The 19,127-nt window shown below is 38.8% G+C and overlaps 1 protein-coding gene across 1 annotated transcript in view; it reads right to left on the minus strand.

Annotated features, from left to right (window-relative positions):
• The window catches only part of LOC128636036 (cytochrome P450 2G1-like), a 228,392-nt gene extending 210,419 nt beyond the window's left edge, over nucleotides 1-17,973 (minus strand). Inside the window, exon 1 of the mRNA XM_053689110.1 lies at nucleotides 17,797-17,973. Within this exon, the coding sequence (XP_053545085.1) occupies nucleotides 17,797-17,973 (177 nt within the window). The remainder of the gene's footprint in view (nucleotides 1-17,796) is intronic.
• Between the last annotated feature and the right edge of the window lie 1,154 nt (nucleotides 17,974-19,127).

The raw sequence follows: 19,127 nt of genomic DNA on the forward strand, positions 1-19,127 counted from the left end.
TTTATTGGAAAGAATATCCAAACAATTTGCACACGTAGTGTTGGAGGGTAAATACCCTCGAGTAAAATACAGAGACAAAAAGCCAAAGAGCTAGCAGACACTAAGGCTGATGCATTTCAGTGTAAGCCTTACTCATAGCCACAATAAAAAACTACACTCTTACCGTGATTAAAAACTCTAGCTCACATCGTGTTTGGTTGCTGGGTATTCACACCCCTTTAACAAGGCAACCAATACGATGTACGGACAACACATGCCCCCTTTGACTTCCGTAGACGCTAGCCTAATACTGTAATCACACTAACATTGCCCCCTTCCTGGTAGGGATGTGTATCCCATCAGTAACTTGCTTGTGGACTCTCGCCATCTATATGAAAAAAAAACCTGTTCTCTCTCACAATTCATTGGTATTAACCTATAAAACTGTGGTTGCACCTTTGGAGCCCGAGCATTGTAGACTTGCTCAAGCTGGTTTGAAACGCTAGTTAAGTAGCTGCTGCTTAACCTTCAAGCCACCTCAAGGGTGATAGAGTTCAATCACAGTTACAGTTATTAAATTAACGGGAAAAGGGTAAACTTTGTAAATGGCACGTAAGCACAAGCTCATCCTTTCTTCGGATCACACGCTTCCTTGCTACCAGCCTCCTCACAATACAACTAGGAAACAAATAAAGAGGGAGGGGAACTAGCAAAAAGATATATTCTTATATTGTTTTCTTTTGACTGGGGTTCTAGTTTGCTTGCACTGGTAGGCTGGCACAAGAGACCCACTCAGTGCAAGGAGACCCACAAGTAATACAAACATTACATTTGATTATCCTGCACCTGTCACCAGTCTGTGACGGAAACCTGGCTACCTTATTTCCTTTCCTCAGACACACCTGCCCTCATTCTTGGCGACTTCAACATCCCGCTGACAATCCCACTGCCTCGTCTGCAAAACAACTTCTGCAACTCACTTCCTCTTTCGGTTTGTCACAATGGACTGATTTTCCCACTAACAAAGATGGTCACTACCTTGACCTGATCTTTAGCTATCGATGCACTCTCTCAAACTTCACAAACTCCCCTTTTCCTCTTTCTGACCACCATCTCCTCACTTGCAACATATCATCCCTCAATACAACTCTCTCTCCTTCTACTCCGCACACCAAACTTCACAGAAGCATTATGTCATTAGATCAGCAACAGCTTGCTAATTCTCTCAAACCTCTCCTCTCATCCTTCTCCTCCTTTTCCTGCCCTGACCAAATCTATCTGCCACTATAATTCCACCCGTACATCCGTCTGTGACAATCTGGCCCCTCTTACCATAGCTCGGAAATCACACACTCATCCTCAGCCCTGCCATACTCCTCTGACACGGTACCTACGCAGATGTTCCTGTACTGCTGAGCGGCACTGGAGAAAATCTCGGAGTTCAGCTGTTTTTCTTTAATACAAATTCATCTTGAACTCCTACTGTTCTGCCCTTAATCTCTATAAGCAACATTACCTCTCTACTCTTATCTCTACTCTTTCTTCAAACCCAAAACGTCTGTTCTCCACTTTCAATACTCTTTTTCCGCCCACCGCCACCTCCTAATACAAAACTTTCCTGTCAGCTCAAGACTTTTCCAGCCACTTCAATAACAAAATCGACTCCATCAGAAACAAAATCAGCTCTCAACATAATTCCATTTTCTCACCCCCCCCCCCCCAAATACTTGCAATCAATCAACCACAACCCACATAGCCATAAACTTAGCTTTTTCTCCCCTGTTACTGAGGCAGAAGTTTTGGCACTTATACTGTGCTCTCACCTCACTACCTGTCCCCTTGACCCTATCCCCTCACAGCTACTCCCCTCCCTCTCTTCTACCCTTACCTCAATACTCACACACATTTTTAACCTCTCCCTCAGCACCGGTATATTTCCCTCATCTCATGGAAATATATTCTTTTAAAATGGAACTCTTTCACAACATCTGGCAAGTATGGGACTCTTATAGATCAGTGCTACGGTCATGAGCCTAATTTGAGGTTTGTCTCTAGATAGTAGGGTTGGAGCCTCCCCCTACCCTATCCGGTGAGTAGGGAACTTTTATAGATCTAGATTAAGTCTGTAAGTCATATTAGGAGAGAAATTCCCCCTACCTCCCCCCTTTTTTTGGGGGGGGGCTGAGCAGGTCAGGAGAGGGCAGAATCTGTTGAGGATGGTATGTACCTGAAGGACTTGCAACGTCATAAATGAGGCAATGTACCTAATTATTATTATTATTATTATTATACAATTTCAGCTTTAGTATTTTATCTTATTATGTTTTGCGATGTTTCATTATTATGGTTATCACATGCCCAGGAGTTACACTTCCTATATTAGTTGGTACACAGGTAACCGTTGCATTAACCATTGTTTAATATGTTCTTTTTGAACTGTAAATGAAAAACAGGAGATTCTCAATGTAACTGACCCGGTGATATACAACTATTGTTTATATCTTGATGGTTTGACAAAACAATTCTGCATGTAAAAATCTAGCGCAACAATGTCAAATATGCATGTAGATTACTGGTCATGACTACGTACTATGTTGTATGTATCTTAAGAATCTCAATAAAAGATTTATTTAAAAAAAAATAATTGTATTATCTGTCGAAGTCATGAATGTCTAATTATGACTTTACTGTCCCTTTAACAATTTAAAAAGAACCACTATCGTTATGTCATTTTACATGTACATAGGATTTAACTTTTAACCCAATAAACATGTCAATATTATAAGGTATTCAGGTTTAAACCAATACACATATCACTGTTATTCAGTCACATTAATCATACAAACATCTGACCCTTTAATTTGTTAAACATGTTACTGTCATTGGATCACTTTGCTGCTTCATAGATCAGAGCATTTAACCCATTATAAGTCTCAAAATCAAACCAACCTTCATAAGCGATCTGGTCATTGCACCAAATTTCAGCTGTAGTAAATTTCCAATCAGTGGAAGAGGTGTTGGACCTGGAGGAAGGTTACGTTTCTTGTACATTTTGTTCCATGTCATATAGATAAAAATGCTGGTTATGAGCAGAAGTAGCGACGTTCCCAGTCCTGCAATATCCATGAGAGACATTTATGAGATGTATATACTTCTATCTTTATCCAGAGTAACTGTGAATGGTTACTTAGCTCTTCAGTGAATTATACTGGGGGTTTTAAATTATTCCACCCATAATGTTTTTAAACAATATTCTTATTATGCGTCTCTATAACAACAACATTGTTTATTTGGCTTCCTATTGTACTTTTGGCAATAAAATAACCACTTATTTGGACCATTTACATATCCAGCCACAATTTTAATGAGCAAAATATTCATATTTCAAAACAGAATCCACCACACCCTCCCCAATAGGTGTTTGGATCATGTGTTAATTAGTTTTTTTACCTGACAAGTGCAGTACTTTAATTACGTAGCCTTATCTTGAACTTTCCAAAACACTATACTTCAGAAATACATATTTCAACATATATCTGATGGTATTTTGGTACAATATATATATATATATATATATATATATATATATATATATATATATATATATATATATATATATATATACATACATATATACAGGGAGTGCAGAATTATTAGACAAGTTGTATTTTTGAGGATCAATTTTATTATTGAACAACAACCATGTTCTCAATGAACCCAAAAAACTCATTAATATCAAAGCTGAATAGTTTTGGGAGTAGTTTCTAGTTTGTTTTTAGTTATAGCTATTTTAGGGGGATATCTGTGGGTGCAGGTGACTATTACTGTGCATAATTATTAGGCAACTTAACAAAAAACAAATATATACCCATTTCAATTATTTATTTTTACCAGTGAAACCAATATAACATCTCAACATTCACAAATATACATTTCTGACATTCAGAAACAAAACAAAAACAAATCAGTGACCAATATAGCCACCTTTCTTTGCAAGGACACTCAATAGCCTGCCATCCATGGATTCTGTCAGTGTTTTGATCTGTTCACCATCAACATTGCGTGCAGCAGCAACCACAGCCTCCCAGACACTGTTCAGAGAGGTGTACTGTTTTCCCTCCTTGTAAATCTCACATTTGATGATGGACCACAGGTTCTCAATGGGGTTCAGATCAGGTGAACAATGAGGCCATGTCATTAGATTTTCTTCTTTTATACCCTTTCTTGCCAGCCACGCTGTGGAGTACTTGGACGCGTGTGATGGAGCATTGTCCTGCATGAAAATCATGTTTTTCTTGAAGGATGCAGACTTCTTCCTGTACCACTGCTTGAAGAAGGTGTCTTCCAGAAACTGGCAGTAGGACTGGGAGTTGAGCTTGACTCCATCCTCAACCCGAAAAGGCCCCACAAGCTCATCTTTGATGATACCAGCCCAAACCAGTACTCCACCTCCACCTTGCTGGCGTCTGAGTTGGACTGGAGCTCTCTGCCCTTTACCAATCCAGCCACGGGCCCATCCATCTGGCCCATCAAGACTCACTCTCATTTCATCAGTCCATAAGACTTTAGAAAAATCAGTCTTGAGATATTTCTTGGCCCAGTCTTGACGTTTCAGCTTGTGTGTCTTGTTCAGTGGTGGTTGTCTTTCAGCCTTTCTTACCTTGGCCATGTCTCTGAGTATTGCACACCTTGTGCTTTTGGGCACTCCGTGATGTTGCAGCTCTGAAATATGGCCAAACTGGTGGCAAGTGGCATCTTGGCAGCTGCACGCTTGACTTTTCTCAGTTCATGGGCAGTTATTTTGCGCCTTGGTTTTTCCACAAGCTTCTTGCGACCCTGTTGACTATTTTGAATGAAACGCTTGATTGTTCGATGATCACGATTCAGAAGCTTTGCAATTTTAAGAGTGCTGCATCCCTCTGCAAGATATCTCACTATTTTTGACTTTTCTGAGCCTGTCAAGTCCTTCTTTTGACCCATTTTGCCAAAGGAAAGGAAGTTGCCTAATAATTATGCACACCTGATATAGGGTGTTGATGTCATTAGACCACACCCCTTCTAATTACAGAGATGCACATCACCTAATATGCTTAATTGGTAGTAGGCTTTCGAGCCTATACAGCTTGGAGTAAGACAACATGCATAAAGAGGATGATGTGGTCAAAATACTCATTTGCCTAATAATTCTGCACTCCCTGTATATATATATATATATATATATATATATATATATATATATATATATATATATATATATATATATATGAATATACATGTATAACTACATAGAACATAGTCTGTCTTATCCCGGTGTCATAATATATTATGACGCTGCTAGACTTTCACAGCTGATGGGCTGGTCTATGCCGGCGGACAGTTTTTGTTGGTATAAAGTCGAGCAGGATATGCTACCTAGGGGTGTGGTTATATCTGACCTGCCCTGGATTCCTCCTTATTTGAGAGGTAGATTGAAAATTACTCATCCTTTCCTTTAAGATGCACTAAAACACTGGGACTCTAAGAGAGCATTGCCGAATATAGCCCCCATTCTACGCCTTTATTTTTAGTACGCTTTATACTACTATCATTGCCTGAAACCCACATTTCTAAATGGGCTGCAGATCTCCCTGTCACAGAACTATATAGAGGAGATAGGGTAATAGATTTGCAACAGCTAAGGAGAAGTTTAATCTCCCGGATTCCTTGCATTTCGAATACCTTTGTGTCATTAGCCTCCAAACGGCGTGGGGTTTGAGGGTGAATAACCCTAGACCAGGAACTTCATGGGAAGTTCTTTGGTTTCCTAGAGTCAAATCTACACCTGCTAATGAGCGGTTTTAGAACACTATCCCCCGATAGCAGGTGCAGATCTTTCCTAAGGATCTTAACTATATTTGTATACTGTTGAGTATATTTTGTGGTAAAGATAATACTACCATTAAAGTTGTCTACATTTTTACAGTCTTGTCTATTTGACCTACAATTCATATTTTTGACTGACTTTCTACACTTCTCCAGTGAGTGAGGATCATAGCCTCTTTTGGGTAACCTCTCCTTAAGTTCCAAAGACTGTAGATCATAAATGTCATCAGACTTAGTATTTCTTTGCAGTCTTATGAATTGGCCTCTGGGAATGGCCTTGATCAAATGTCCCGGGTGTTGGGAGGAAGCATTCAGAATGGTATTGCCAGCTGTTGGTTTCCTGTATGTTTTTGTAACAATCTGATTGTCAATAATAGACAGAGTAAGATCTAGGAAATGAATCTCCTTATTTAGTTCACCAGTAAATTTAAGTCCTTATTCATTAGTACTAAAGTATGTCATTTCGTTGGTCCAAAAAATTACGCACAACAAGTAAGAGGTCATCTATATACCTGACGTAGAACACTATCTGTTCCTGCCAGGGGCTTTGGAGGGAATAAACGTACATTAGCTCCAACCAAGCCACAAAAATGTTGGCAAAAGCCGGGGCAAAATTTGCCCCCATCGCAGTACCCCTGACTTGCAGATAGTACTCTTCGTCAAATAGGAAAAAATTATGCGACAGCAGGAACCGCAAAACATCCCCTATATATAACCTTACGGAGTCACTGTAATTGGAGTCTCTTTCAAGAAAAAAGTCAACCGCCTTAATACCTAGATGTTGTGGTATGCTAGTGTAAAGTAGGTTATGTCTGCAGTAATCCAACAAATGTCATCCTGCCACCTAATAGTATCCAAAGTGGCAAGTAGGTGGGAAGTGTCCTGTAAATAGCTTAATTGGGTTTTGGCAATCGGTTGAAGGACAGAATCCATCCATTCACCAATAGGTTCTAAAAGTGAACCAATACCTGCCATGATGGGTCTACCAGGAGGACAGGATTTACTCTGGTTGATTTTTGTAAAATATTGGTGTTAATGGATGATCAGAGATCAATGTCTCACGATCTTTAATCGTAAAAACCCCAAGTAGAATACCATCTTCAATGAGTTTAGCCATATCCTTTTTGAAAATAAAAGTAGGATTATTGGGTAATTGGCGATATACTGTCACATCTGAGAGTTGCCTATGTGCCTCCTGGAAATAGAAATCCCTATCCATCACAACAATGCTGCCACCCTTGTCTGAATTTCTTATAACAATTTCCTTATTCTCCTGTAAGAATTTAAGTGCCACACTTTCAGTGGCCTAGATTTAGAGTTTGGCGGTAGCCGTGAAAACCAGCGTTAGAGGCTCCTAACGCTGGTTTTAGGCTACCGCCGGTATTTGGAGTCAGTCAGGAAAGGGTCTAACGCTCACTTTTCAGCCGCGACTTTTCCATACCGCAGATCCCCTTACGTCAATTGCATATCCTATCTTTTCAATGGGATCTTTCTAACTCCGGTATTTAGAGTCGTGGCTGAAGTGAGCGTTAGAAATCTAACGACAAAACTCCAGCTGCAGAAAAAAGTCAGTAGTTAAGAGCTTTCTGGACTAACGCCGGTTTATAAAGCTCTTAACTACTGTGCTCTAAAGTACACTAACACCCTTAAACTACCTATGTACCCCTAAACCGAGGTCCCCCCACATCGCCGCCACTCGATTACATTTTTTTAACCCCTAATCTGCCGACCGCCACCTACGTTATACTTATGTACCCCTAATATGCTGCCCCTAACACCGCCGACCCCTATATTATATTTATTAACCCCTAACCTGCCCCCCACAACGTCGCCGCAAGCTACCTACAATAATTAACCCCTAATCTGCCGACCGCAAAGCGCCGCTACTTACGTTATCCTTATGTACCCCTAATCTGCTGCCCCTAACATCGCCGACCCCTATATTATATTTATTAACCCCTAACCTGCCCCCCTCAACGTCGCCTCCACCTGCCTACACTTATTAACCCCTAATCTGCCGAGCGGATCTCACCGCTACTATAATAAAGTTATTAACCCCTAATCCGCCTCACTCCCGCCTCAATAACCCTATAATAAATAGTATTAACCCCTAATCTGCCCTCCCTAACATCGCCGACACCTAACTTCAAGTATTAACCCCTAATCTGCCGATCGGCGCTCACCGCTACTCTAATAAATTTTTTAACCCTAAAGCTAATTTTAACCCTAACCCTAACACCCCCCTAAGTTAAATATAATTTTATTCTAACAAAATAAATTAACTCTTATTAAATAAATTATTCCTATTTAAAGCTAAATACTTACCTGTAAAATAAACCCTAATATAGCTACAACATAAATTATAATTATATTATAGCTATTTTAGGATTAATATTTATTTTACAGGCAACTTTGTATTTATTTTAACCAGGTACAATAGCTATTAAATAGTTAATAACTATTTAATAGCTAAAATAGTTAAAATAATTACAAAATTACCTGTAAAATAAATCCTAACCTAAGTTACAATTAAACATAACACTACACTATCAATAAATTAATTAAATAAACTACCTACAATTATCTACAATTAAACCTAACACTACACTATCAATAAATTAATTAAATACAATACCTACAATTATCTACAATTAAACTTAACACTACACTATCAATAAATTATTTAAATAAAATATCTACAAATAACTACAATGAAATAAACTAACTAAAGTACAAAAAATAAAAAAGAACTAAGTTACAAAAAATAAAAAAATATTTACAAACATTAGAAAAATATTACAACAATTTTAAACTAATTACACCTACTCTAAGCCCCTTAATAAAATAACAAAGCCCCCCAAAAGAAAAAATGCCCTACCCTATTCTAAATTAAAAAAAGTTCAAAGCTCTTTTACCTTACCAGCCCTGAACAGGGCCCTTTGCGGGGCATGCCCTAAGAAATTCAGCTCTTTTGCCTGTAAAAAAAACACATACAATACCCCCCCCAACATTACAACCCACCACCCACATACCCCTAATCTAACCCAAACCCCCCTTAAATAAACCTAACACTAAGCCCCTGAAGATCTTCCTACCTTATCTTCACCATACCAGGTTCACTGATCGGTCCTCGGAAGTGTTGATCCAAGCCCAAGTGGGGGGCTGAAGAGTGACGTCCATCCTCGGGCTGAAGTCTGGATCCAAGCGGCGGCTGAAGAAATCCATCATCGGGCTGAAGTCGGAAGTCCATCATCGGGATGAAGTCTTCTATCAAGCCGCATCTTCAATCTTCTTTCTTCTGGAGCGGAGCGGAACCATCTTCTTCCAAGCCGACGCGGAACATCCTCTTCAACCGACGACTAGACGACGAATGACGGTTCCTTTAAATGACGTCATCCAAGATGGCGTCCCTCGAATTCCGATTGGCTGATAGGATTCTATCAGCCAATCGGAATTAAGGTAGGAATATTCTGATTGGCTGATGGAATCAGCCATTCAGAATCAAGTTCAATCCGATTGGCTGATCCAATCAGCCAATCAGATTGAGCTCGCATTCTATTGGCTGTTCCGATCAGCCAATAGAATGCGAGCTCAATCTGATTGGCTGATTGGATCAGCCAATCGGATTGAACTTGATTCTGATTGGCTGATTCCATCAGCCAATCAGAATATTCCTACCTTAATTCCGATTGGCTGATAGAATCCTATCAGCCAATCAGCCAATCGGAATTCGAGGGATGCCATCTTGGATGACGTCATTTAAAGGAACCGTCATTCGTCGTCTAGTCGTCGGTTGAAGAGGATGTTCCGCGTCGGCTTGGAAGAAGAAGGTTCTGCTCCGCTCCAGAAGAAAGAAGATTGAAGATGCGGCTTGATAGAAGACTTCATCCCGATGATGGACTTCCGACTTCAGCCCGATGATGGATTTCTTCAGCCGCCGCTTCGATCCAGACTTCAGCCCGAGGATGGACGTCACTCTTCAGCCCCCCGCTTGGGCTTGGATCAACACTTCCGAGGACCGATCGGTGAACCTGGTATGGTGAAGATAAGGTAGGAAGATCTTCAGGGGCTTAGTGTTAGGTTTATTTAAGGGGGGTTTGGGTTAGATTAGGGGTATGTGGGTGGTGGGTTGTAATGTTGGGGGAGGTATTGTATGTGTTTTTTTTACAGGCAAAAGAGCTGAATTTCTTGGGGCATGCCCCGCAAAGGGCCCTGTTCAGGGCTGGTAAGGTAAAACAGCTTTGAACTTTTTTAATTTAGAATAGGGTAGGGCATTTTTTTATTTTGGGGGGCTTTGATATTTTATTAGGGGGCTTAGAGTAGGTGTAATTAGTTTAAAATTGTTGTAATATTTTTCTAATGTTTGTAAATATTTTTTTATTTTTTGTAACTTAGTTCTTTTTTATTTTTTGTACTTTAGTTAGTTTATTTCATTGTATTTATTTGTAGATATTGTATTTAAATAATTTATTGATAGTGTAGTGTTAGGTTTAATTGTAGATAATTGTTGGTATTTTATTTAATTAATTTATTGATAGTGTAGTGTTAGGTTTAATTGTAACTTAGGTTAGGATTTATTTTACAGGTAATTTTGTAATTATTTTAACTATTTTACCTATTAAATAGTTCTTAACTATTTAATAGCTATTGTACCTGGTTAAAATAAATACAAAGTTACCTGTAAAATAAATATAAATCCTAAAATAGCTATAATATAATTATAATTTATATTGTAGCTATATTAGGGATTATTTTACAGGTAAGTATTTAGCTTTAAATAGGAATAATTTATTTAATAAGAGTTAATTTATTTCGTTAGATTTAAATTATATTTAACTTAGGGGGGTGTTAGTGTTATGGTTAGACTTAGCTTTAGGGGTTAATACATTTATTAGAATAGCGGTGAGCTCCAGTCGGCATATTAGGGGTTAATGTTTGAAGTTAGGTGTCGGCGATGTTAGGGAGGGCAGATTAGGGGTTAATACTATTTATTATAGGGTTATTGAGGCGGGAGTGAGGCGGATTAGGGGGTTAATAACTTTATTATAATAGCGGTGCTGTCCACTCGGCAGATTAGGGGTTAATAAGTGTAGGCAGGTGGAGGCGACGTTGTGGGGGGCAGATTAGGGGTTAATAAATATAATATAGGGGTCGGCGGTGTTAGGGGCAGCAGATTAGGGGTACATAGGGATAATGTAAGTAGCGGCGGTTTACGGAGTGGCAGATTAGGGGTTAAAAAAAATATGCAGGGGTCAGCGATAGCGGGGGCGGCAGATTAGGGGTTAATAAGTGTAAGGTTAGGGGTGTTTAGACTCGGGGTACATGTTAGAGTGTTAGGTGCAGACGTAGGAAGTGTTTCCCCATAGCAAACAATGGGGCTGCGCTAGGAGCTGAACGCGGCTTTTTTGCAGGTGTTAGGTTTTTTTCAGCTCAAACAGCCCCATTGTTTTCTATGGGGAAATCGTGCACGAGCTCGTTTTTGAAGCTGGCCGCGTCCGTAAGCAACTCTGGTATCGAGAGTTGAAGTTGCATTAAATATGCTCTACGCTCCTTTTTTGGAGCCTAACGCAGCCATTCTGTGAACTCTCAATACCAGAGTTATTTAAAAGGTGCGGCCAGAAAAAAGCCAGCGTTAACTACGCGGGTCGTTACCTACAAAACTCTAAATCTAGCCGTGTGTGTTTTAGGTTAAGGGTGGCAGCACTCCCGATACCATTAGTCTCCCTTTCCAGTTGGAGTATATACTCTTGAACAGCTTTCTGATAAGCATTAATCATGGACCCCTAAAATGAATAGGATAAAACGTAGATTTATCCTTTTTAGGTTTTTGGGGTATATTTAAGGGGGTTTCAGGATCATATTCACGATGATACAGAGCACCAAGGGTGACAATAGCACAAGCATCACTGAATGGTAAGTCTGGTGCATTGGTAAATTGCAAAGTGTCAATCTCAGTATCTGCATCATCATTTTCATTGGAACTAGAATCTTTATTGGACAATGCAAAAAATCTTTTCAAAGCTAATTTGCGTATAAACTTGTTCACGTCAAGTAAAGTGTTAAAGCTAGTGAATCTATTAGTGGGGGCAAAGTCCAACCCTTTAGATAGAACTGCTTGTTCATCATTACTTAAATTATAATGTGATATGTTGTGAATACTGAGTCCATCAGAAGTAACAGAGCTAGCATTTATTAACCGTGTCCCTTCTTTTTGTTGGACTTTGCCCCTCTTTTTTCTCCATCGTCTTCTGTGTCTCTTTCCTGCATTTTTGTCTTTCTCGTCTTGGGGCAAACAGCCGGCGTAGCTACCTCCACTTCCTCCCCCGAAGACTCCTGTAAAAAAACACAAGAAGAAGGGGAGAAGGTAGGGGAAATAGAAGATGAAGAAGAACAAAGGGATGAAAAGGAGGAAAAAGCTTGCGGTAGTGTTAAATTCAGAATGTGATGTTTCACACTCTGAGGCACTAAATGCAACTGCCTTAGTGTCTTTCTTTTTCAAGATAGATTTTGGCACATTCTTATGATCTTTCTGATCTTGGGCTTGTTTTTTTCTTCCAAGTTTATTCTTATTTGAGCGCTGTTGTTGGCGAACCATTGCCCAATTATATGCTTTATTCTGATTATAGTCCTCCTTATCTCTATTAAATGTGTTTCCTTTGCAGGAGGCTTGTTCCTGATCACATTTTCTTAGAACATAATCCATTTTCTTTTTATGTACAAGGTTTTTGGGATTTGCCTCTAATGGTTTAAGATCATTGTTGATATTTTGCACTGTTTCCTTAAGATTTATTCTCTTTTTTTCTTTGACACAAACTAATATATTGATTAGTTTAAATGAACACTCTGTTAGTGCCGTGTTCCATTCATCCATGTCCAATGGGTCCTCAAATTCAAAAGAGGGATACTTTTTGATCCCGAGTCCCCTGGGGATCCTACGTGTTTCTAAATATTTATTGAAAGCAACTATGACGTGAGTCACCAAGATCTGAGGGCCTGTTATGGAACATTCTTTGGGCTGGAGGTACATGGGCTTAAAGATACCCAGAGACTGCATGGAAATGTGGAATTTTATATGCTAGACACCCCATGTACTTTCATAACTCTGTCTTATGTCCATGTCACCCTGTATCCATAAATACAGGATGGGTACAGGGTGTGAGTGCCTCTTGTGGGAGAAATTGTGACTCTATAAACCAAGTAGGCATAAAGGACTTAATAGTTAATAAGAGCTGTTTTTATATTTTGTAATAAGATGTATTTTATTTACGTTTCAGACCTGATTGTGTCTCAGGAGTCTGTCTTGGTAAACTGATTGTGTTCCTAGACTGCCCAACATCAGATTGTCCGAGTAAGTTTTTGTCGGTAATGGTGTGCAGTGTTAACGAGCATTTTTTTCTCACCGCTTACTTAAGACAGCGCTGGTATTACGAGTTTTCTGAAAGCCGGCGTTAGCCACAGAAAAGTGAGCGTTAAGCAAAATTTTGCTCCACATCTCTGCCATCTCACCTCAATACCAGCGCTACTTACGGTATCGGTAAGCTGGCTAAACGTGCTTGTGCACGATTTCCCCATAGGAAACAATGGGACTGAGATGGCTGAAAAAAAACCTAACACCTGCAAAAAAGCAGCATTCAGCTCCTAACGCAGCCCCATTGATTCCTATGGGGAAATACTTTTTATGTCTACACCTAACACCCTAACATGAACCACGAGTCTAAACACAACTAATCTTACACTTATTAACCCCTAATCTGCCGCCCCCGACATCGCCGCCACCTACATTATACCTATGAACCCCTAATCTGCTGCCCCTAACATCGCTGACACATACATTATAGTTATTAAACCCTAATCTGCCACCCCCAATGTCGTCACAACCTACCTACACTTATTAACCCCTAATCTGCTGCCTCCAACGTCGCCGCCACTATAATAAAGTTATTAACCCCTAAACCTAACCCTAACCCCCCCTAATTTAAATATAACTTAAAATAATCTAAATACAATTACTACAATTAAATAAATTAATCCTAAAAAACTAAATACTTACCTATAAAATAAACCATAAGCTAGCTACAATATAACTAATAGTTACATTGTATCTAGCTTAGGGTTTATTTTTATTTTACAGGCAACTTTGTATTTATTTTAACTAGGTACAATAGTTATTAAATAGTTATTAACTATTTACTAACTACCTAGCTAAAATAAATACAGATTTACCTGTAAAATAAAACCTAACCTAAGTTACAATTACACCTAACACTACACTATAATTAAATGAATTACCTACATTAACTACAATTAATTACAATTAAATTAAATTAAATAAAGCACAAAAAACAACAAACACTAAATTACAGAAAATAAAAAAATAATTACAAGAATTTTAAACTAATTACACCTAATCTAATCCCCCTAATAAAATAAAAAAGCCCCCCAAAATAATAAAAATCCCTACCCTATACTAAATTACAAATAGCCCTTTGTATTGCCCCAAAGTAATCAGCTCTTTTACCAGAAAAAAAAGTACAAATACCCCCCCAACATTAAAACCCACCACCCACACACCCAACCCTACTCTAAAACCCACCCAATCCCCCCTTAATAAAACCAAACACTAACCCCTTGAATATCACCCTACACTAACCCCTTGAATATCACCCAACCGGGCAGAAGTGGTCCTCCAGACGGCCAGAAGTCTTCATCTGATCTGGGCAGAAGAGGTCCTCCAGACGAGCAGAAGTCTTCATCCAGGCGGCATCTTCTATCTTCATCCATCCGGAGCGGAGCGGGTCCATCTTAATTCCAGCCGACGCGGAGCATCCTCTTCAAATGAAGTACAACTGAAGAATGAAGGTACCTTTAAGTGACGTCATCCAAGATGGCGTCCCTTGAATTCCGATTGGCTGATAGAATTCTATCAGCCAATCGGAATTCATCAGCCAATCGGAATTAAGGTAGGAAAAATCCTATTGGCTGATGCAATCAGCCAATAGAATTGAAGTTCAATCCTATTGGCTGATCCATTCTATTGGCTGTTCCAATCAGCCAATAGAATTCAAGCTCAATTCTATTGGCTGATTGCATCAGCCAATAGTATTTTTCCTACCTTAATTCCGATTGGCTGATAGAATCCTATCAGCCAATCGGAATTGAAGGGACGCCATCTTGGATTACCTCATTTAAGTTGCCTGTAAAATACCCTAAGATGGCTACAATGTAACTATTAGTTATATTGTAGCTATCTTAGGGTTTATTTAACAGGTAAGTATTTAGTTTTAAATAGGAATAATTTAATTAATTGCAGTAATTTTATTTAGATTTATTTAAATAATATTTAAGTTAGGGGGTGTTAGGGTTAGGGTTAGACTTAGGTTTAGGGGTTAATACATTTAATATAGTAGCAGCGACGTTGTGGGCGGTAGATACCGGCATTAGGAAAATCTCATTGAAAAGATAGGATACGCAATTGACGTAAATGGATTTGCGGTATGCTCGAGTCGCGGGGAAAAAGTGAGCGGTACACCTGTACCTGTCAGACTCATAATACCAGCGGGCATTAAAAAGCAGCGTTGGGACCTCTCAACGCTGCTTTTTAAGGCTAATGCAAGACTCGTAATCTAGGCGTTGGTATGTTAATCTGTTTTACCTGTGAATAGACAATTGTTAGAGGTTTGATGTATTGTTCATATGTTTGCTTTACTGTTTAACCAATTCCCTATGTAACCTGAAGCTCTGTAAATCTGGAATGCCAGGGTGTATAAATCTCTGTGCTGCCTTCAAATAAAGTGTTCATTTTTGTTGCCTCAGATCTGTTCTCCTCCATAACTTTAGACTGCGGTCAAAGGGGGGTACCAGGAGCTATTGCTCTGGATAAAAGGATGTCCAGGACAAGCAAAGTGTTCTGATGGAGGTACTCATTTGGGGTACCAGGTGGTCTGCTACAGCAACAATATCCCACATAAGCCTTAAATGAGTAGTGAGGCTTTGCTGCAGCAACCTAAAATATGTTTTTAATTCAACACATTCCAATTCAGACTCTTATTTAGAAAAAACCTTATCAAAAAAGTCCTTTCTCATGCACATGTCAAACATATCCTGTGTGTTTGTGGGTTCTGCTATGCACTCAGAAACAGATTCATTGCTCTGTATATGTGACCCTGAACCCTCTGTGTCTGTATCTGTGTCTGCCATATTAATGAAATAACACATCTTAATAGGTAACAACGCCAAAGGGATGTAATCCGGTACCTCAAAAAAATAAATCTGTTTAAAGATATATTTTTTTTCCTTTCCTTATTTTACAGATGTCACTAATCCAATGTACTGTGGAACTTTGCAATAATCAATATATGTTTCCAATTGGCTTCAAGTACCTTAAAAGTAAAAACCACAGTACTCACTTTGTCAGTAGTGAAGATCAGGATAAGGCGATATCTGAAGCTTTTCCTATTTCAGTTTGGCGGCACCCAGCCATGTAGTTTTGATCAATGTAGAAGCAAGTTAGAGCCATGGCATGCGGCTGCACCAAACTGGAACCGGAACCAGTGAAGATCATCCAATCAGAGGCTAGTAGAAACGCTGTGTGTGCCGTAGCAACGGTAGATCAACCCGAAACAAAACGCTATAGGCAAAAGATGCAGGCACTACTCAATGTTTATGTTAAAAACACAATCCTTTATTCGGCTTGTCTTAAAAAATGCAAAATATGCAAAAACATATATACAATCCAGTGGAAAGGCAGACACACAGACCAACAAGAGGGAATGACGGCCTGACGCGTTTTGCACCCCCTAGCAGCGCTTAATCTTAGGCTGACGAAATAGAGAGTAGGTATCCATTATATAGGGATTTGTTAACCCCTTTCTACATTAACAAACAATTTAAAAACAATATAAAAACACACCCCTTTGTGCTGGATGGATTGTGGAAAACTGGGTAAGCCTATACATATCTGGTGGGAATGCCCTAAGATTAAGGGATTATGGAGAACAGTTTTCAATATTCTACATGCCCTACATATCGGTGTGCCTGTGTAACCAGCCTTAGGTCTACTACATCATGGAGCCCCTAAACTTATGGAAATAGACAGAACTTTGATGATTTAGCTATTAATGACCAAAAAATTGGCAATAGCGAGAGATTGGAAACAATCATCAACCCCTTCCCTCTCACAAATTGTAGCTACTGTGGAATACATTAGGGACATAGAAATATATTAGTTTAAAATGGCAAACAAATTGGAACTCTATCACAACATCTTGCAAGTATGGGACACTTATAGATCAGTGCTAGGGTCATGAGTCTAATTTGAGGTTTGTCTCTAGATAGTAGGGTTGGAGCCTCCCCTACCCTATCCCATGAGTAGGGAACATTTATAGATCTAGATTAAGTCTGTGAGTCATATTAGGAGAGAAATTTCCCCCCTCCTCCTTTTTTTGTCGGGGGGCTGAGCAGGGCAGGAGAGGGCAGAATCTGCTGAGGATGGTATGTACCTGAAGGACTTGCAAAGTCATAAATGAGGCAATGTACCTAATTATTCTTATTATTATATAAAATTTCAGCTTTAGTATTTTATCTTATTATGTTTTGCGATGTTATTATGGTTATCACATGCCCAGGAGTTATACTTCCTATATCAGTTGGTACACAGGTAACCGTTGCATTAACCATTGTTTAATATGTTAATATGTTCTTTTTGAACTGTAAAGGAAAAACAGGAGATTCTCAATGTAACGGACCCGGTGGTGTACAATTATTGTTTATATCTTAATGGTTTGACAAAACAATTCTGCATGTAAAATCTAGCGCAACAATGTCAAAAATGCATGTAGATTACTGGTCATGACTATGTACTATGTTGTATGTATATTAAAAAATAATAATTTGTATTCTCTGTCGAAATCATGAATGTCTTATTATAACTATAATAAGTCTCAAAATCAAACCAACCTTCATAAGCGATCTGGTCATTGCACCAAATTTCAGCTGTAGTAAATTTCCAATCAGTGGAAGAGGTGTTGGACCTGGAGGAAGGTTACTTTTCTTGTACATTTTGTTCCATGTCATATAGATAAAAATGCTGGTAATAAGCAGAAGTAGCAACGTTCCCAGTCCTGTGATATCCATGAGAGTATGAGATGTATCTACTTCTATCTTTATCCAGAGTTAATGTGAATGGTTACTTAGCTCTTCAGTGAATTATACTGGGGGTTTTAAATTATTCCACCCAGAATGTTTTTAAACAATATTCTTATTATGCGTCTGTATAACAACAACATTGTTTATTTGGCTACCTGTTGTACTCTTGGCAATAAAATAACCACTTCTTTGGACCATTTACATATCCAGCCATAATGTTCTAATAAGTAAAATATTCATATTTCAAAACAGAATCCACCACTCCCTCCCCAATAGGTTTTTGGATCATGTGTTAATTAGTTTTTTTTCCTGACAAGTGCAGTACTGTAATTACGTAGCGTTGTCTTGAACTTTCCAAAACACTATATTTCAGAAAACATAATTTATGTAAGAATTTACCTGATAAATTCATTTATTTCATATTGGCAAGAGTCCATGAGCTAGTGATGTATGGGATATACAATCCTACCATGAGGGGCAAAGTTTCCCAAACCTCAAAATGCCTATAAATACACCCCTCACCACACCCACAATTCAGTTTAACGAATAGCCAAGAAGTGGGGTGATAAAGAAAAAAGCATAACAAAGGAATTGGAATAATTGTGCTTTATACAAAAAAATCATAACCACCATAAAAAGGGTGGGCCTCATGGACTCTTGCCAATGTGAAAGAAATGAATTTATCAGGTAAATTCTTACATAAATTATGTTTACTTTCATGTAATTGGCAAGAGTCGATGAGCTAGTGACGTATGGGATATCAATACCCAAGATGTGGAACTCCACGCAAGAGTCACTAGAGAGGGAGGGATAAAAATAAACAACAGCAAATTCCGCTGAAAAAAATTAATCCACAACCCAAATCATAAGTTTTAATCTTATAGAGGAAAAGAAAAAAAATGAAAATATAAGCAGAAAAATCAAACTGAAACAGCTGCCTGAAGAACTTTTCTACCAAAAACTGCTTCTGAAGAAGCAAATACATCAAAACGGTAGAATTTAGTAAATGTATGCAAAGAAGACCAAGTTGCTGCCTTATCCTGATGAAAAATCAGAAAAGGAGGCTCACAAGAAAGAGCAGATAATTCAGAAACTCTTCTAGCAGAAGAGATGGCCAAAAGGAACAACACTTTCCAAGAAAG

Source organism: Bombina bombina, chromosome 7 (genome assembly GCF_027579735.1).
Source record: "Bombina bombina isolate aBomBom1 chromosome 7, aBomBom1.pri, whole genome shotgun sequence".
Taxonomy (NCBI): Eukaryota; Metazoa; Chordata; class Amphibia; order Anura; family Bombinatoridae; genus Bombina; species Bombina bombina.